The following is a 21,159-nucleotide window of genomic DNA, read 5'->3' as shown; positions in this document are numbered from 1 at the left end:
TTTTTTTAGTTTTTCGCTCCCCTTCTTCCCAGAGCCATAACTTTTTTCATTGTGTCATCAATCTGGCCATGTGAGGGCTCATTTTTTGCAGGACGAGTTGTAATTTTGAACAACACCATTGATTTTACCATTTAATTTACTAGAAAACGGGAAAAAATTCTAACTGCGGTGAAATTGCAAAAAACTGCAATTCCACAATAGTTTTTTTGCTATTTTTTTTTACTGTGTTCACTAAATGCTAAAACTGACCTCCAATTATAATTCTCAAGGTCATTACGAGTTTGCATAAACAAAACGTGAATAGGTTCTTTTTTAAGTGGTGAAAAAAAAATCCAAAGTTCGTTAAAAAAAAGGTGCCATTTACCGAGACCTGTTGCATCTGCATTTTTCAGGATTTGGTGAGAGCTTTTTTTTTGTGCTGAGCTGACGTTTTTTATTGATACCATTATGGGGTAGATACGATCTTTTGATCGCCTGTAATTGCATTTTTTTGCATAGTTGCGGTGACCAAAAGAAGCATAAATCTGGCGTTTCTAATTTTTTCCTTGTTACGCCGTTTACCGATCGGATTCTTTTTATATTTTGATAGATCTGGCATTTATGAACTTGGCATTACCAAGTAAGTGTATTTTTTATATTTTTTTATTATTTTATTTTATGTGTAGCAGAAATGGTCATCAGCTATGAACCCCTGCATAGTCTCGGTTGTTATGCCAAACCATTGGCGCTCCGCGATCATGTGAAAGAGGCACTGATGGGAGGAGTTAGCAACGCGTTTCCAGCACGATCATGTTAAACTTCGCTGTCAGAGATTCCTTTACTTTGACTTTCCATGAGCACCACTACCTGCTACATGGAATTCCAACCTATCTTCCTTCGACTTTAGTATGATAACAGCTGTGGGTGGATCACGATTCCACCCACGGCTGTTAAGGGCACATGTCAGCTGATAAAATCAGCTGTCATGTGCTGGAAAACATGAGCCTGCATCAAAGGGAGATACAAGACATATGACATAACAGTACACCGTCATTTTTACTTAAAGGGGATGTATAATTTAAGAAAAGCATAACAATAACATCAGGGCTTTATTTAAAGATATTTTATTTTTGTTGGGTATTTTTTTAATGTGACTTTAAAACAAAAAATCCTGAAATATTGCAGTGTTTACACAGGCTAAACTGGTATTTCCTGTTTTCTGTAGCATACTTTGCTGGATAGACTGATACAAGTTTAACGGAGGCAATTCCTTATCGTGGCAGGCATACAGATAAAATACAACCCTTTTTTAAAACGAAACCAGCTTTTTTTAATGCACTGCAGTTGAAATTTAACATTACAAGTCTTTTGGAGACAACTTTGTTGTACTGGGCTACTGTACATACACGGTATCCAGTAGAAATTAGAGTTTTAATTTGTGGAGTATCATTTATTATTATTGCTGCTACTTAGTTAATGAACTGACCAAAATGTGATTGTGGCTAGAAAACCCAAAAAACAAGGTAAGATAATGGAATTGCTGTGAGCTCATATGGGCCTGAATATTTTATGTCCTGGGAAACTCAGGAACACTGGAAATAATTTCCCGAAGAATACCAATCCAATCTCAGATAAGGTACTTCAATTGCATGAGGTTACATGAGCATTTCATTGGTTATTGAATTTCTTCTTTTATGCTTCACTGGACTTCCCTTGAGTTGGCACTGATAGCCTCTTACCTTTAGTGGTCTCCTATGGGCAACAGGCCCTCTTCTGCTACAAATTTTAAAGTAGTCTCCTTTCACTTTACTTTTATACAACTCTTGAGTTCTGTCCACTTCAAATTTAAACTGCAAACTTTGACATCGCTCTGAGCAATCCAATGTTTCCCCGAGTCTAGAGCCTACATGATTCCACTGGTGTGAAGCCACCTCCTTTCTTAGGCAACACTATTTCTGTTCAGGCTCCACTGCATTGTTTTATGCCTTGAGATTCTCAAAGAGAAATTATCTCTACCTCATTTATCCCAATTTAACAATTTTATCAAATCTCTACCCAGAATGGTTGAATCCCTTCACAATTTAATTTTATTACTCGACTCAATTTTTAACTTCCAAATTAAAGTAGCAATATCAGAAGAATTGGAAAGTAATATGGGTTACAAAATATCTCTAGAACAATGGCAAAATTGTTTTTTCACATTATCCAAAATGCCTCGACAGACTATACCAAAGGTCTCCAACGAATATGTCAAGGGCTGCAATTCTATCGGTGACACTTTGAGTATACGGTGAACCTTCCTGCTAGTAAAAGAACTCTCGAGTAGATACTTCAACATGATAAATAACATGCTCAGCAAAAAGCTAAAACTATCACCAAGAATCTTGTTTCTGAGTGACGAAACCTGGAGGGATGGAGCTTCCTACTGCCCATGCTCACGTGCACCTGTCCTAACATTCTAGGGCAGGCTTCTGCTAGTATAACAAGGCGGCAGACATTATAATTATATAGTGATTACTGTAACTTCCTTGGGAAAACAATTGCATTTTGCTAATTAAATATATTTAGGAATCTAGTTATAATGACATTTTCCTTTAAATATTTTTTTTCTGTTCCTGGAGATCCCATTTAAGGATAGAATTATATATGATATATGAATGCATTGAAGCAATCAATGCTAAAGATGATTGAATCTTAAGTTTTTGAAACTTAAATTAACCAGGTTTGTCTTAATTTATCCAAAATTTGATTCACAGTGAATTATAAAATTGCAAAGCTTCCAACTGCCGTGAAATACTGTGTTTAACAGTTTGAGGTCTCCTCACCCTGTATCCAACACCTTTTAAGCTCTACAACACAAACACAGCCTTCTTAGTTTACAGTGATCTCACTGGAGAAACAGTTGGTAACAGGTAGTAACTAACATCCCATTTAATAACTGCACACTGACAGATTTTTCATGTTTTTTAAATTAAAAAACTCTCTAAAACTTATCACTTGTTTATTTGGGATCAGACAAACCATTCTATGCATAATGTTGACTAAAACTGATGGTGTCACTGACAGAGGTAACATGATCTTGCTTTGACTGAAATGAGTGGATGTCAATTATTATGTGGCATATATAGTTGTCAAATTGAACTAGTAAAATAGCTGTGGAAAAACAGACATGAACAGTTAAATTTTTTTCTTTTTCTAATTTTTTTTACAAAATTAAATTTACTACCTATAAATTACATGATAACAAATGCTAGGTAGGTAAACATTCAAAAAATCAGCATCTGCAACAGTGTGCTATATTAGTGTGGCTAATGTAGAAATAAAATTTCACTGGTAAAACAGATGTGCAAAAAATACAGTGCTATAAGCACACTTTGTGAAGTTAAATGTCTGGATTTTGGGGAATTTTTCTTGTATTTAAAAAAAAAATATTTTAACTTCGCAAAAAAGAATTGTACAAGAAATGCAAAAACTCAGTTTAGGACTTGCGGAAACCGTTTGTGACCTCTAACGGACACTGATTTCATAATTTTTATCCTGTAAAAATATTGTGCTGGTTTACTGCTGCTTTCTAGTGCATGATGACATTACTGTCTGGATTATTTGCCCAATGGTTTATGGTTTTCTATTCCTGTCTCTATTGCTGAGCTGTGAGCTCTGGCATACTCTCATTATCCTATATCACCTTAAAAATGGCTGCTGCATACCCAAGCCAAGGCGATTATATACATTATATAGCACAATAGTCCCTTTTGGTTTCACTATACTATGTGCTTTGATAGATGAAAGGCGTTACGGGATCATGATCATGTAAGTCTTTGACTAATGCAATCTTCTGCAATGTGTAAAACATCAGTAAGCATTTTTTGGCAATTCACATAAATCAAATTGCAAATTTGCCAGGATCTGTGAATTTCTTAAAGTTGGATTATAATTTGATTTGCATCGAATCTATTTGCTCATCTCTCCAAACAACAAAGATCTTTTTATGCCATCTTGGAGCCATGGATCACATTTACCAACCAGTTTACGTCACAGAGAACCCTCAATTTATCTCTATGACTTACTTTTAAAAGGCCTAATCTACCCTCCTATTACTCTGAGTTGTTCAGATTAGTGATGAGTGAGTATACTCTTTACCCGAGATTTCCCGAGCATGCTTGAGTGGTCGCAGAGTACTTGGATGCGCTCGGAGATTTAGTTTCTGTATGATTTGCGGCTGCTAGACAGCCAGAAAACATATGTGGAATTCCTAACAAACAATCCCCACATCTATTCAGGCTGGCTAACAGCCGCAAATCATGCAGCTAGGGCAACAGAAACTAAATCTCCAAGCAAATCCAAATACTCGGCGATCACCCGAGCATGCTCGGGAAATCTCTAGTAATGAGTATACTCGCTCATCACTAGTGCAGATAGTCTCCTTGTTCATCCATTTCTACTCAATGTCTATTTACTTATTTATCCCTGCCTTACTTCATCTGCTCTCTACATCTCTTCTCTTTTTCTTCTTTTTGCATTAAGTTTGACGCCTTAGTAGGGATTGTTGAGATTAACACACTGCATTGCACCGATATTGCAAAATACTTTTCTTTTTGACTAACAAACTTTAAAACTTTTTAAACAAAATTTGTTCTCGTATACTATCTTTTAGTGTAAGCATTTGTAAGGCAAATAGCACATATACATGTCGATATCACACAAACAAAAGCACAAGTGGTACAAAAAGCTGAGTCAATAACAACACTTATTCAGCATAAAAGCTGCTAAAGTGGATGAACGATGAGAAAACAATCCCATGATAGTTAAAGACCTACAAAAGTCATACATATAGACAAAGACTTGTGAATTAGTATGCTGGCTAACCAATGTGGGTATAGATTCTTTCACCAAGTCATTGATTTGTATATTTATTTTCATTTTTTTATGAATGATAAAATCCATGGTAATGATATCAGAATAATTATAGGTGGAGTAGATGCCTCCAACCATATACAACAGTATGGAGTTGCACCATTGGCCATACAAGCAACGTGTCCATTGATCATTATAGGAACCATCAATGATGGGCTTTGTTTGGTCTAATCCAGGGGTCCCCAACCTGTAGCTCGCAGTCCCATGAATTTTGGCTCGCGACTGTCTGCCAGCTTGGTGCATTAGGTCCAGGTCTAGCAAACAGGTATAATGAGCACATCTCAAAATGGTGAATTTTGTGAGTAGCCCTGCACAGAAGTGCAGATGTGGATGCACATATACTGGTCTTAGGGGTTTAGAGATGTTTTAGATATGGTACGCTGGAGGATGGTACTACCTGTTAGAGGAGGTGCTCAAAGCTGGATGCGACAGTGTGTTGGGAATCCTTGATGGGAAAATACTGAATGGGGGTATTGTGGGAACCCCTGGATCTCAGTGTACTGCTTTGGAGTGATTTCTGTGGAAAAGCTTTGGTTATCATTGTACCTGTAGGGCTTTGGTTGACACTACTTTGAAGGAGATGGGAGCTGGATGTGGCTCGCGCTCCCCTCTCAGTCCTTAATGTGGCTCGCGACCCTCTGTCTAAGCTGAATGTGGCTCTCAAGGTCAGAAAGGTTGGAGATCACTGGTCTAATCAATGGATATAAATGGCAGGTACTGTAACTCTTCAGGTAGTACTTAGTTGGTCTTACATATCTTTTTTTTACAAAATGTTAGCTGTTAGTGCCTTGTTCTTCTGTATATTGTATAAATGTTTTTTGGGTGTAGGTGTTGGGTCTAGGGGGGTTGCCTGTTACTAAATAAGCTGTAGCTTATGCTGTAACTAATAATGTTCACAACTGAGTTATAGTCCATTCTAAAATATCAGTCAACTGTTGTACCGTATCCTTGAGGACATTATGAAACACAATGTACATTGGACAATAACCCATGAAAGTAAATACTACGTCTTTTATATATTTTTTAAAAAAATGAAATCTTCCTAAAACAGCATTTTGATGACAGATGCTCTTTCAAATTGTGGGAGCTTTGCATGTTACATTCCATTTTACACGTAGCATAAAGCAGAACATGAAATATAATTGTATCATGATTGTTGGTAAATAATTTTAAGAGAAAAAAGTATTTAGGAGCAGGAAAACATTTATTAACAGGTGGGTAAAAAAGAAAGAGCCATGGAGGTAAAAAAAAGAATGATCATTTTATTCAAGTATATTCAAGGTCAATACAAGAAGTTCTCCAAAGAACTTTCCTTACATGTGCTGTGTCAATGACAGGTGGACATCACTTAAGAGCAGAAGTGAACTTTCATGTGCAACATAGAAATGGTTCTTTACAGTAAAGGGCAATGGAAAACTAGCGATAAAGTAATGCTAGCAGATGCAATTGATAAATTCAAGAACTGTGTACATTTTTAGAACAAAACAATAATTGGATGCCAAGAAGTCACACAAACAGTCATTAAACAATTTAAAACTGTAAATGACATTGACAATGGAATTTATTGCCTCATTCACAGAGCGGAGGAAATGGCTTTTTCACTTTGTAAAACACATAAAACAAGTATTGTCTACAGAAAAGGTGTAACACGTCCACTCCGCCATGCCAAAGCCACATGCACATGGTACGTGAGTAGACATAGGCAATACAATGAGATAAAGCATATCTTCTACCATGTCGAACATTGTGCCAATTTTTGCTTAATCTGTGTGTTACGAGTGGTTCTGATATAATATTCATTGCATCAACAAGTTGATTGTTTTTTGTCATGTTTCCTAATAACTCTGATATATTCAACCACAGAGTTAGCAGTCAGCCAGCAGTCTGCGATTTTAGGGATGACTACTAGCGTTAATAGAAAAAATTTTCACAATCAGTATCCAGAAGTTTTATTTTCTTTCTTAACCAATGTTTTTGTACTACAGACCTCTGGAATCCCTAATATCATGTTTTGAGAATTTCCAAAATAGGGAATTCCCATGCGATTAAAGAAATTCTCAAAACATGAAAAGTCAAAACTTTGTTCGAAACCATATCATGCAGCAATGTGGTTGTTAATGCCAACCATCAGTTTTTTGGCTGAATATTGATAATGACTGTGTATATATATATATTGATGATTAGTGGAATACAAGAAGACATAGAGGATAAATTCATGATGAGAAAAAAAAGCAAAGAAAGATAAAGCTATGGTGGTATCATTGCATAGACGTTCCAGGTAGAACGGTGAGATGAGAGCTCATCTATTGAAAGAAGCCCTGAGGGAGGTCTGGTTTTCTAAAGGAGGTATTGAGAATTAAAGTAAAAAAAAGCCATAAAAGTCAGAAAGAGATGAATGAACCATGCATGGGGTAAACAACTATATATTTGAGTTGTTACACTGAACTTCATGTTACAAAAAGTAAACTTGTTCTCCATAGCAACCAGAGTCCACATGTTTTTTTTTTCCAGTGCAGTTTATTGAATGAATCAAGGCTAAAGTCTGATTGGCAACTATGGACCCCAAGACCACTATTTCTCCAAATCACTCTTGATACCGGAGACCCATTTTCCCAAATTTTTGGGATATGTGCTAAGCATTAAAAAGAACAGACAAAAAAATAGTACAGTAAAAAAAATTATCTAAAAGAAAGAATGATTAAATTTACTGAAAATTCTACACTTAATTTTGGACACATTCGATAATTAAGGTTTAATTGTTATTTAGTACGCATTAATTAACCCTTTTTAAAAAAAAAGCTTTATTAGCATCCCATCCCCATGCCAAGCAATTACATGTCAGCTTGTAATAACAGTTCATATGTTTTATAACAATTTTCAGCAGCACGATCCAATAATTGTCTTTTTTTTGTTTTTTTTCTTCTTTTTTCTTTTTATTATTATTTTTTTTTTCAATATTACATCATTTAAGAGTTTATAATGCAGATCTTTAAATCCTTATCTGCTTTCCCCTTCGAAAAAAGAGATTTTTTTTTCTTAAGTAAAAAAAATATCAAATATAAATTTATGAAAGACCATTCATGACATATACAGTAAGTGTATATATTTTTGCTACAGCAGCTTGTGATATTTGGATTTAACTTAGATGCAAGGTCATATATAACCTTTACTAAACACACTAGTATAAGACCATAAATGAATGTATACAGTCAGGCTTTTTCTGTGTATAGAGATACATTGCATTACTCTTTTACACATTAGCATACTCATAACCACGCCACTGTTATTACTTTTTAGGGTGCATAAATTCTTGATGTAGAAATGTAAAGCGACGTTGACCAAGATTGAGTCAACAGTTGTAAAGCATTCGTTCCCAGTAGTTCCTTTAAAAAGTTAATTTCATTTTATTAGCAAATAAACTGAATATGAAGGCTGTCAGAACGGTTGTGCACTTGTACATTGTAACATTCTGTAAACAAGATCAAAAACAAATGATTATACAAACGATTCTCTGTCTCTGTCTGCAAATATTTTACAATCTGTGGACTCGTCATTTTTGGAAGAGTCTTCCACTGTGATGTCACATGTGTCCCTGGTTACACTGTCGTACGAAGGCGGAAATGAAGTCGAAGACAAAGACTCTACTTTGTCCAAACGGCGACCATAATTTTCATTCATCATGTTTGCAATAAGACCTTCTTTTTCTGGGGCATCTTCTTCAATTATGTTATCGTCACATGACCTGTGACGATAAAGGAATGAGGCTTGTCTCATGGAACGGTGAAGTAAATGCCTCCTGTAGGCTCTTTGGATGATACAGGCAGACACCTCTTCTTGTTTGCGCCTTAGAGTGGTCGTAATAGGCTCATAGGAAATTTTAGATGGGTTCGCCGCCATAAATTTTTCTTCCATTTGTATCTTTAGAGCGTCCATCTCTCCAGATTCTCCAAGAACTCTTTTGGTGAAAGCAAACAAAATATCCAAGCAATGAATCCTATCTCCGCTAACCATTGGCAAGTCCATCGCAATCAGTTTAATTCTATTTGGTATTGGTATACGTAAGGGCTCAGAAAGTGTGTCGGCAAATGTGGAAAGGACAGAGTAATCGATGAACTGTGTTGCTTCTGGGTCAAATTTTTCCCAGACTTCATAAAACATCTCAAAGTCATCTTCACTTAAAGGCTCTGTACTTTCCTCTGTGGCCACACTGAAGTTTTCCAAGATGATGGCTATGTACATATTAACCACAATAAGAAATGATATGATAATATAACTGACAAAGAAGACAATTCCTACAGGCGGATTACCGCAGTTTCCTACAGTTGTGCTTCCTGGATTGGGCAAATTAGGATCACAATCAGGTTCCTTGCTGTTCAATATCGGGCTGAGAAGGCCATCCCATCCAGCTGACGTAGTGATTTGGAAAAGGCAGATCATACTGTTTCCAAATGTTTCAAAGTTAAACATGTCATCAATCCCAGCCTCTTTCTTTACATATGCAAAGTTTGACATCCCAAAAATGGCATATATGAACATAACAAGGAAAAGCAAAAGACCAATATTAAAAAGAGCAGGGAGGGACATCATTAAAGCAAATAATAGAGTCCTTATTCCTTTCGCTCCTCTGATAAGTCGGAGAACACGTCCAATGCGTGCTAATCGTATTATCCTGAACAAAGTTGGAGAAACAAAATAGTTTTTGATGATGTCTGAAAGTACAATACCTAAGAAACAGCAAAAAAGGAAAAATTAGTTCAAGCAAACTATTAATTGATAATAAATTAATCTACTAAATAACAGCTTGTACGTACTCACGTTGGACAAGTGTCATTTTTTTTTTACAAGTTGCCTTTAATTATTTTCACTCTTGCTATCCTTGGCTTATCACAGCTATTTTGACATTCATTTTTCAGAAACTCAACGGAGTGACCATGTAGTATTTTGTGTGTCATGACCTGACATTTTCATTTGTTGTAGTAATACATTAAGACTATGTAGAGCGCATAACCCTGGAAATATACCCAAGCATTATCTTGTTTTTCTTGATGGTGAATGATGTCACAATATGTTGTAATGGGTGTGCTGACACTTCTGGCAAATTGTTGGCAGCTCTCTAAATAGGAGTGCAACTAACCCCCTTAGCCCAGAAGCAAACCAAACTTGTTTACCTTAATTATAAAATTATCAATCTGTCCTTAACGTCAATAGACACGACAGGTACTTAAAAACAACATAGGGTGGAGAACCCGTCAGAAGCGCAAGAATGCTATAAAATGCAAAATATCAGTAGTTATAAATGATACCAGCATGTTTCGTGTGCTTTTCACATACTCGTCTTTATGCAATATTTTATGTTTTTTCACATTATGTTGGTTTTAAATGTCTGTCGTATTTACGTGTTTTAAGGACAACTTTATATGTTTGTGTCGATGTGTTAATTAGAATATAATTTTGATATTTTTGTAATTATTATCAGATGTGCTTTTGGGCTGTGCAAGTTTAAAGGTAATGTGGTCTCCTTAACATTAAAGTGCATTGACTTAGACATACATAGTAGATGTATGGGATTATCTGAATGTTAGGTTTCATACATGTGAAACTAAATAGTTCATTTTTCTCTATAAAATAATTAAAGAAGCACTCTTTCTCCCATCAAAGTTTTTATCCTCTTAATATATTGCAATCATCGTATTATATAGCACTGTGTACATTAATTTGCCCATTTTGCCTTTCTACCCAGATAATTCTTCTCCTTGCTCTTTGTAGAAACAGGAAGTCTCTTGTCCCTGTATTTAGCATCCCGATCTTCAACTTCTCCCCCAGCTATTCCTGTCTCCTCCCAGCCATAGACTTTTGCAGTGACTGATGAGTCATACAGGGAAATTTGCTCTCGTGTTTCTACATAGAGCTTAGAAGCATTCAGCTAGGCAGTTTTTAATCATGTGATGTCATAGAGCTAATGGAAAACAGAAGAATTAGATGAGAAGAACGGCAAAATGAGCAATTGTAAAACTTAAAAAAATACAAAACATAAAAAAAATTGGGTCACCCCCCCTTTTTACTCCATTATAAATAAAGAAATAAAAGAAATGTAAAAAATAGATATATTTGGTATTACCACATACATAAAACTCAGATCTAACGAAATAAAAAAAAACATCTCGATTTGTTAAATGGTGTAACGAGAAAAAAACTGAATTATTTTTGGCTGCCACAACTCTGCAAAAAATGCAATAAGGAGTTAAATACTTGGTCTACCCCAAGATGTTATCAATAAACATGTTAACTTGACATGCAAAAAAGAAGCCCTCCAAGTTAATTTACTGAAAAATGAAAACATTATGCATGTCAGAAAATTACAACAATCGCAAAAAATGTTTCTTTATTTAATTTAGAATTTTTTATACTGTATATATTTGGCATCACTGTATTGTACTGACCTGGAGAATTATGTTGAAAAGTCATTTTTACCATACAATTAATACTGTTAAAACAAAAACCCTGTGGCTGTTAAAGGCACATGACAGTTGATTAAATCAGCTGTTGTTTTGTGGGAAAGATGCAGGCTCAGCATGTGAACCTGCATAAAAGACAGGGACCATGACCTATGGCATAAAAATACGTCATATGCAGCTAAAGGTCACAAAATCTCTTTATAACTCATTTATACAAGAGAAGACTACAGGTTGTCAGGCGTCAATAAAAATAGGACCAGGGCTACGTTTCCTTTAACACAGGCATGTCAAACTCAAATACACAAAGGGACGAAATTAAAAGCTAGCAGGCCAACCTAAAATGTCTACAATTGAGGAAGGTTTTTACTTATTATCAAATAGAACGTTGAACCTTTTCATATGTAAACAAATTTAAAGGGGTTGTCCCACAAACAAAGTACATTTTAATTACCGTATATACTCGTGTATAAGCCGAGTTTTTCAGACCCTTTTTTGGTCTGAAAAAGACCCTCTCGGCTTATACACAAGTCATATACCTGAAAGCCAGCGAGGGAGAGTTGCAGGAAACATGATATTCACCCTCCTGGTGTCTGCATATCCGGCTCTGCTACATCTCAGTCCCGGCGTCTGGTATCTCCCTTCCTGTCTTCTTCCTGTGCGGTCACATGGTACCGCTCATTAAAGTCATGAATATGGACATGTCTCCACTCTCATAGGGGTGGAGCCACTTATTAATGACTTTAATGAGCGGTACCATGTGACAGCACAGGAAGAAGACAGGAAGGGAGATACAGACGCTGGGACTGAGATGTAGCAGAGCCGGAGGGTGAGTAGCACTGGGGGAGGGTGAGCCAGCCATGCCATAAGGATGAGGAGAGGTATGTCATTTTTTTTCTTAAATCGCAGCAGCAGCAGCAGCATTATTATATGGGGCATATATGGAGAATGTTATGGGCCACCAATAACCTTTGTGCAGCATTATTATATGGGGCATATATTAATATGGAGCATGTTGCATTTCCCACCCTCGGCTTATACTCGAGTCAATAAGTTTTCCCAATTTTTTGTGGCAAAATTAGGGGTCGGCTTATACTCGGGTCGGCTTATACACGAGTATATATGGTAATAGATCTTAGAATAAAATATTGGAATAATATAATATATAAGAGCAGTAAAGAGCATTTGACCCAATAGCCTTATTTAAATATGCAATAACAAAGAATAAAAATCTTTGACTAATTCAGATAAAAGGTATGATGCCAACAAAAGTGTGCCCCAAACCCAGTATGCTACCCCCACAGTGAACCTCTAAAACTATGCTGCTTGCACAATGATGATAGCAGATGGGCAGTACAGTGGCTCAGTGGTTAGCATTGCAACCTTGCAGCACTGGGATCCTGGGTTCAAATCCCAAGAACAACATCTGCAGTTTGTATGTTCTAGCTGTGTGGGTTTCCTCCGGATTCTCCGGTTTCTTCCCACACTGTAAAGACATACTGATAGAGAATTTAAGCAGTGAGCAACAATGAGGACGGCGATAATAATGCAAGGCTTAATAATAATGATGATGATGATGAAGCCCTAAGTCAGTCAATGTAAACTGCCTAGTAGTTGTAGTAAAATATGCCATACTATAAATCGATATATGATTTGCCAAAAGAATTTAGATACTTACCAACAATTGAAAGAATGACCACCACAAAGTCAAAGATGTTCCACCCAATTGTGAAGTAGTAGTACCTGAGAGCCAGGATTTTAAAAACACATTCACTAGAGAAAATGACCACAAATGCCAAGTTGATATTGTACAACAAATGCTCAATGTCCTCAGACTGCTCATCTGTTTCCACCATCATGGTAACCATGTTAAGACATATAAGCACCATAATGGTAATGTCGAAAGCTTGCTTGGTTACAACATCAAAGAAAAATCCTTGAAATTTGTTCTGCAGGGGAAAAAAAGACTTCAGTTATGGAATAAAGTATTAAACATTTGGGATAAAATGTTAGGATTGAAAAGAAGTACAGAATTAGGGAATTAGGGTATTCTCATGTTACTAAATTTAATTAATTAGTTGGACAACATGAAAATAAGTAAGTTTGCAATTTACTTTTTTTCTATCTGCTGTCATGCCCCTGCAATGAGAGCTTTTATCTTACATACTGTACAGCTGTTTTCAATGAAGCTCAGCCACGGGTGCCTGTCCAGAGTTTGGCCAACTGTCTGCAGTAGTTACTTCCCAGGAAAGGGGATAACTCCTTACATCACAGTCAACTCTCTCCAGCCCATCGATTTTTATACAGCAGTTAGTTTTTCACCTCCCTCACTGTTCCTGATAAGCTACTGTTATAAATCTTGCAAAATCAGCAGGCCACACCATCATCCGCTTCAAGAGCAGTGCTCCTAATAGCGGCTCTCACTGTCCTGAACATGTGCTTGCTTGGTTATCTGTATATGTAAAAACAGTGATAGCAGTGGAGATTCCAGAACAAGCCACTGATAGCTGAATGTGTTAGGCTGGTTTCACACTTGCGTTGGGCAGAGCTGCGGATGGCTGCGTAGTTCCTCCATTAAGCCCCACCCACTGCCGCACCTATTCCATTCAGCTCGTTTTAACGCTGCGCCAACTGCAACAAAATGCAACATGTTGCGTTTGATGCAGCGTCAAAACAATGCATGCTGAGGCATCCGCATACACTCCCATGGCCTGCATACCCAATGTTAAAGATAGCTACGCAGGACACATGCCGGCATAGGCGGAGCTGAATGGAAGAGGTGCAGCAGTGGGCGGGGCTTAACGGAGGAACTACGCAGCCCTCCGCAGCTCTGCCCAACGCAAGTGTGAAACAAGCCTTACAGGAACCTTTCCTTGCAACCAGAAAAAATGTAAAACCTGTCCATCTATGATAACCACAGACAAGATGAAGATCCCCAATTCACATCAGGACTACAAGATCCCAGGTACTTTCAGCTGCATTACATCTAATGTGGAGTACTTAATTATTTGTACTAAATGTCCAATTGGGGGTCTGTATGTGGGGGAGACAGGGCAAAAGCTTAGAACAAGGATGAATGCTCATTGTCACACAATAAGAGAAAAAAGAATGGATCTACCTGAGGCAAAACATTTTTGTATAATGGACCACAACACCAGGGATATGAAATTACTGGTATTGAAAGGTAACTTCACATCTCAGAGAAAGAGAAGAGTCTGTAAGTATAAATTTATGACAACCTTTGACACTCTCAATGCTGGAATGAATGTGTCGCATAGATTTATGTCTTTTTACATCAATTAAGGAATTTGCTCCTAAGACCTTGTGGGGACATCACAACACATTAGGAGACCCCAATCAGAGGACAATAAAACATCCGGACTCCTTATCTATGAACTGTTCCAATATTTATGTTTCTCCCTCTCCCATAATCATAATTCTGCTTCACGTCACTTGTCTCATCTATTGGATTTTTTCTGTGCTGTATTGTGCATAAATATGTGACTCTTCAGATTTTGTATTAGTCTATGCCTGATGAAGAGACCTGAGTAGTCTCGAAAGCTTGCAATGTGTTACCATCTTTTCAGTTAGCCATTAAAAGGTATCAACCACTGAGGACTCTCAATTCTGAATATTTTTCTATCTACTGGCTAACACGGTACAAAGATATACATCTTTCCAGCCTTACAGCAGAACTTGTGCTGAGCTTTATACCTCTACAAATACTACAACTCTGCTAATTACCAGAACTGTCACTCAAGGATGAGCACTCACCCTGCCAGAAACCAGGAAGTGAGAGACTGGACAGCTTTCAAGAGACTACTTGAGAATAACCCTATTAGTGTCAAGAGCCAGCACACAATCAATAGACCGTCATTTAGAGAAGGCATCAGGACAGCTTTATTCATATGCCTTATTAGATCATAGTCATAAAGTAAAGGGGACCCACTCGTGACCCTTACCATGAGTTGTATAAAGGAATGGACATTTTTGAGTAGAAAATAAATTTAGAATTTTACCATTTTGATCAATTTCTGCTGTATCGTAAGTCGAGAAATCTCTTGATGGTATTACTAAAGTTCCCACAATTTTTCCAGTATATATTTTTTTCAATGTATCATTTTCCTGTATTAAATTGCATGTTCCTGTTTCTGTTTTTGCATGTCTAATATTTTCTATCAATATTAAAAAATAGTAATAATATTTTTACCTGTGGCCTTGGAATTGGTTTTTGAGGCTTTTTCGACCCCAGCTTCTTCATAGCATTGTAATATTTTTTTTGCTCCTCAGTCATAAAAATATCCTGACCCCCTAATTAATGGGACAAGACAAAAATAATGATTATCATTGTAGAAATAATGGATACACAGGTGATAATGAACTGAAGGAGTTACATTTCCTAATTAATATGTTCATAATATTTCTTTGTTTAATACAAATTAGGGTCATAAGTCAACTAACTAATATTTTATGGAACTGTAATTTATATATTGCAAGCAATGAGCTAATACCATTGTGAATTATATGAATGTGCGATAGAAATCCACTGCATCTTAAATGAACTTAAATAAAACATAATTGAGGAAATTGAAATTTTATTGCTGTTTTATTGCAGTAGTTTATATAAATCAGAGGTACACATGTATTCCTTTTTTCCCCTAACTGATAATAAATGGTTGAGGGTTTAACTATGTATAAGTCTATGAGTCCATAAAATACAGGTTTAAAGGTAACAACCATTTTTTTTATTCATGGCCTTTCATTATTTTAGGCACCCTCACCAATCAGTTGTTAATGGCAGCAGACACCAATTCTTGGATGCTGCCAGAAGACAACAGCTACACAATTTGTATAGTGGCTGCGGCCGAGTACTGCAGATCCATCCCCCATTTATTTGGTTAGTGAGTAAATCTGCAGTACCCAGCTGTGGACAGTATAGTATTCAAAGGATGGAAGGAGAGGTTTGTGGATGGTTTCTGCGCTTGCTGACAGTTAATGAGACATATATCCCAGGATATAAAACGAAATGGTTATTCGACGAGTTCAAAGTACAAATGGCTTCTTCATCAGGAAAGATCACAAGTAAAGGCGTATCACACGTATCAATGTCCCAGCGATCCCACCAACGAGTTAGCTGATCGCTGGTGAGCTGTCACATAGACAGACTCACCAGCGATCAGGACCAGCGAGCAAGCTGGTTTCCAAGGTAAACAGAGGGTATCTAAGAGCCGTGCAGCTCTTAGATACCCGCTGTTTACCTTGGAAACCAGCGTCCAGCGTCGCTGATCGCTGGTCTCTCGCTGCCACACGCAGCGATGCGTGCTGGCCAGCAGGAGACCAACGATCAAAAAACGGCCCAGGACAATGGAGCGCGATCAGCGATACCCGGCGGGGGGTCGGTTACTGATCCCCGTCACACACAGCAATGTTGCTGGCGAGATCGCTGTGGCGTCACAAAATCAGCGATCTCGCTGGCATTATCGCTGTGTGTGACGGGGCCTTAAGACACTACAGTTTTGGCAGAATTGCTTGTGTTACAGCAGCACTTGAGAGCTACCAGACGGCTCTGGTAAGAGCTGATCAGTGGGGTGCTGGGTTTTGTACTCCCACCAAAATATTGATGGCCTATCTGTAGGATAGACAGGGGTGGAGTGGGCTCCACAGGCACAGTGGTCCCTGGCTCTTGCTCAGATTCGCTAGGAGCTGGTGCCAGCCTTGGACAAGACACTCACTTTTTCCACTTTAGAATTACATATTTGCTGAAGCCGCTATACGTACATTCTAGGTCACATTTATATCTAAAAACCATTTTATAATTCACAGAAAGATTTACACTGGTAACATTTTAACTTTCCTATTGTCTGAACGTTTTTAGCTCGCTTAGTACAGGATCTTTTACTATTTCATTAGCAAAGCTGCGCTCATGGTGACCTTGCAGTTTCAGCTACAAAAGGATCGCTCCTGTACAGTCTGAATTACCTCCCTCAATTAGAGTCAAACTTAGTCAATTGTGTGGGGACTTTTTTTAGTGCAGAGAGTAAATTGATGAGAAGGAGCTATTATATTAACTATACAAACAATCATAACGCAGCAATAACTGAGGTTGCTCGGGACACCATAAACAAAAACCTATAAAAGGAATCTCAAACAAATTCTTTTTTTCTAAACACAATATTCATGAATGTACCATATATAAACCCAAGATTCTTAGAATTATTTTTTTACTTTGTGACAATAAATGTCAACTGTACAGTAATTACAGAAAATATACTCATATATATCACATCAGAGTATGCAGGGCTTAGGTTGCCCATGCATCTTACAGTATATGGGGTTGGTCAACTTTACCGATCATATACATGTGTTGCCAATGTGAAAAACTGAGTAAGCCACTAGCAAACATCACAGTCAAGAGTGTGTCTCTCTCTCAAAAACAATTGGCCTTTGTGATTCTATCAGTCCGTTCCCTTTTTTCCACTATATAAAGTAGGGTAGGGTTGGGTCAGCATAACCTAGTGTGTATGGGTGTCTTAACTATATATGGCAAAAGGGAAAAAAACAGCACACCCTTGAAGATTAGTTCACACAGCAGGGAAGCCCTCGATCACGCTACTGCTTAGTGTCCATAGAGCATGGTGGAAAGAAACGATCCGGCTTCCAGTCGTGATGAAATAAAAATATAATTTTAATGGGAAGAACATCATAAAACCAGTATTATCAGGTTTTATGATGTCCCCTCTTATACCCCTTTACACACCCATGGATGTAATATGTATGTATGTTAATGATTTTCAAGGATATTTTTATCTTCATAATGACTGGAAGCTGGATCACTTCATTCCAACATGGCTTTGATATATTCAAAGGGAATTTGTCGTTATATTCCGGGCTGCCACTGGGACAAATTCCAGGAGATTGTTGTAGGATTGCAGTGACCACTGCAATCCTACAACAATCTCCTGGAATTTGTACCAGCGGCAGCACGGAATATAACTACGAATTCCCTTTGAATATATCATTTCTTCTGGTCATTGAGGACCTGTGGATCTGCAGCAGCCGCTACCTACATGATCTTATCTCATCCTAACCAGGTGAGCAAATTTCATGATATACTCTATCCTTTGTAACGTGGATAAGACCCTATTGCGCTTTGTCTCCCCCCCCTTTTGTTGCAACATGGCTTTGAGACACACATTCCACAAAACAGATGCCCATTTGGGACTTTACTTTTAAAAGGAATATGTCACCAGAAAAAATAATAGCATTATTACCATGCCTAGCCCTAAAGCAAGCCAGTGTCTGTCAGGGCCAAAGGCACAGTTACAGCCGTCGCTCTGTATACATAGAGCAGTGAATGAACCCGGGCTAGCGCAGCCCCCATGGCTGAAACTTGAACACTGCTGGGTGGAATAAAGTTCATTTTCTCCCCGCAGAGCATGGCTTTGTGCGGGAGCTGAGCAGATGACTAATGCTATTAACCTGCAGTTTAACCCCATATCTGCAGGTCAATAGTGTTTTTTCTGATGACAGGTCCAGGTACTTTTTTAATTACTATGGACCTAAAAAAAATAACAGGCAGGTAGTTGCTAACTGAGGCAACTACTGTGTGTTCTACCCGATGACAGCTCAGAGCGGTTACTTACCGCTACTGTCAGCGATTCAGCTGCTCCAGAACAGTTCTTCCAGGCTGCTCTGTAAATGAGGTGTGACTGCTGACGTCATGCTGACTGATTGCCGGCTCCCTGCAGAGTGTAAGGAAAGCCGTGGAAGCCGCTGAGTCGCTGATAGGAGCGGTCCATGACTGCTCTGTGTCGACAGAAACTTGCCTGTAAGTTCTTAGACCCATAGTAAAAAAAATTAAATAGCTAGATAGTCCTGGATTACTCCTTTAACTAAAGGCAAATCCTCTAGGCAGCAAGCACTAAGTACATTGATATTTGATTGCAAAGAAGAGCAATTTTGACCATTTTGCGCTGACAGTCAAAGTCTTTCCATGACATAAACATCGGAAACCCAATATTTTTGATCATTGTAGGGTGCAAATGTTAGAAAAACCTGGAAACTCGTATGTACCAAACCACAGACGTATATCACACTAAGGCTGGTTTCACATTTGCGCTTTTGTGCGCAGCGCATCGTGCGCACCAGTGCGCATGCGCACTGCGCACCTATATTTAACATGATGTGCGCATGGTCTTGCGCATACTTGCGCTTTCGTGCGCATGCGTTTTTTTGTCTTTCGCGCCAGGCGCGTCAGACGCAACATGTTGCATTTTTGGTTCCGCCCTGTCTCGTTAAAACAACGCATGCGCACGGAATGCGCAAAAACACCACATTGGAGCCTATGGGAGCGCAATACTTGCGCATGGTATTGCGCACGCTTGCGTTTTTATGCGCATGCGTTTTTACAATAAACATGACTGAAATGTGGTCTAGACAGTAAAAAAAAAAATTAAACCAAGGTGATAAAATGGTGTGGGCACTGGGATTCCACAATACTTTAAGGATTGCTCACGAGTGGACACACAGCACAAGCTGCACCAATGTAAGTATGAAAAACCTAATGTCTGGCTGAAATTTCAATACATTTCTATGTACTTATGTCTCTTTTTTTTTTTTATTGCAGCATGTCTTCATCTGGTGAGGAATATGTCCCCGGGACAGGGCAAGAGGCAGAAGAAGTGAGTACTATGCTTCCGTATGGATTGGAAAAAATAAACACATGTGATTAATTTTTTTGGTTTAATTTTCAGACCTCATCCTCCATCACGCCACCACCACCGGAGGAACGGCAGGAGAAGCAAGGCCAAGTGCGGGCGGGAAGACGTGATGTAAGTACAGACGGACTGTTATTTTTTTTTTTACTTATTTTCTAGTCTGTTTTTTTTTTTTTTTTTTTTTTTTTAATTTTCATGGTTGTTTTTTTCAATGTTTGTTGCTTTTTTTGCATTTATTTTCCTTTAAAACAAATAATTTTTTCATGGCTTGTTTATCTAAAGCTCAAAGTGTGTATGTGTGTGTGTGTGTGTGTGTGTGTGTATGTATGTTTGTTTGTTTGGGTATATGGGAACGGGACTATGGGATGGCGGATATGTATGATGGTATATGGTCACGGGACTATGGGATGGAGGATATCTTTCAAAGATTAATGTTTGTCTTTCTTTTCTAGGCTCCACAGCGGGAGGAGGACCTCGCCCTGGACAACGACGAGCTCATCCGTCTAGTCCAGGAGCGAGTCCCGTTGTGGGACACCCGTCACCAACTGCACTCGGACAACGTGGTGATCCGGCGGCTCTGGAACGAGGTGGCCGCATCGCTGATGGATGGCTGGGACAACGCCTCTCCCCGGGTCCGCAAGGATTTTCATAAGTATTTAAATGCAGTGTGATGCAGCAGTGATCTTGGCCGGGATCACCCAACTGTGTGTGATGCTATTAACTCCATGGAGTTTCTATCATCACACACAGTTGGATGATCACAGCCTCCAGTGCATAGTCTTACTTTTTTTCTTTTTTTTTTTTTCCACCACAGTGAACAAAGTCAGAACCCGTTGGCGCTCGATGAAGGACCGCTTCAACAGGGATATCCGTCAGGAGAATAAGGTTCGCAGTGGTGCTGCGGCAAGGACCGGCACGAAGTACAGATACCATCGTGCCTTGGCATTTTTAAGACCGGTCCTTGCCTCCCGAACGTAAGTATTTTCTAGTTGTACTGTGTTTTATTCTGTGCTTTTCTATTCCACAGGAGTTGGCGATTGTTAATTTATGGTAGTAATTTCTTTCTTTTCTTTTCACAGCACCTGGAGCAGCACCCT

General features: G+C 38.3%; 2 protein-coding genes across 10 annotated transcripts in view; one reads left to right on the top strand and one right to left on the bottom strand.

Annotated features, from left to right (window-relative positions):
- Positions 1-6,135: 6,135 nt before the first annotated feature.
- Positions 6,136-21,159, bottom strand: part of LOC141095489 (sodium channel protein type 5 subunit alpha-like) — a 524,914-nt gene continuing 509,890 nt past the window's right edge. For all 9 annotated transcript variants that reach the window (XM_073581518.1, XM_073581512.1, XM_073581519.1 and 6 more), the window contains 3 exons: positions 15,556-15,656; positions 13,024-13,294; positions 6,136-9,617 (listed from right to left, as the gene is read on the bottom strand). In XM_073581518.1, coding sequence (XP_073437619.1) covers positions 8,389-9,617; positions 13,024-13,294; positions 15,556-15,656 — 1,601 coding nt within the window. In that variant the 3' untranslated portion in view covers positions 6,136-8,388. The remainder of the gene's footprint in view (positions 9,618-13,023; positions 13,295-15,555; positions 15,657-21,159) is intronic.
- LOC141095488 (uncharacterized) overlaps positions 20,839-21,159 on the top strand; it is a 1,725-nt gene continuing 1,404 nt past the window's right edge. Inside the window, exons 1-2 of the mRNA XM_073581510.1 lie at positions 20,839-21,036; positions 21,142-21,159. The exon at positions 21,142-21,159 is cut by the window's right edge and continues 1,404 nt beyond it. Coding sequence (XP_073437611.1) covers positions 20,906-21,036; positions 21,142-21,159 — 149 coding nt within the window. The 5' untranslated portion in view covers positions 20,839-20,905. The remainder of the gene's footprint in view (positions 21,037-21,141) is intronic.

Source organism: Dendrobates tinctorius, unplaced genomic scaffold (assembly GCF_039654945.1).
Source record: "Dendrobates tinctorius isolate UK_male_01 unplaced genomic scaffold, ASM3965494v1 ptg000070l, whole genome shotgun sequence".
Lineage (NCBI taxonomy): Eukaryota > Metazoa > Chordata > Amphibia > Anura > Dendrobatidae > Dendrobates > Dendrobates tinctorius.
Note: the sequence above shows the minus strand (reverse complement) of the source record. Positions and strands in the feature narration are given on the sequence as shown.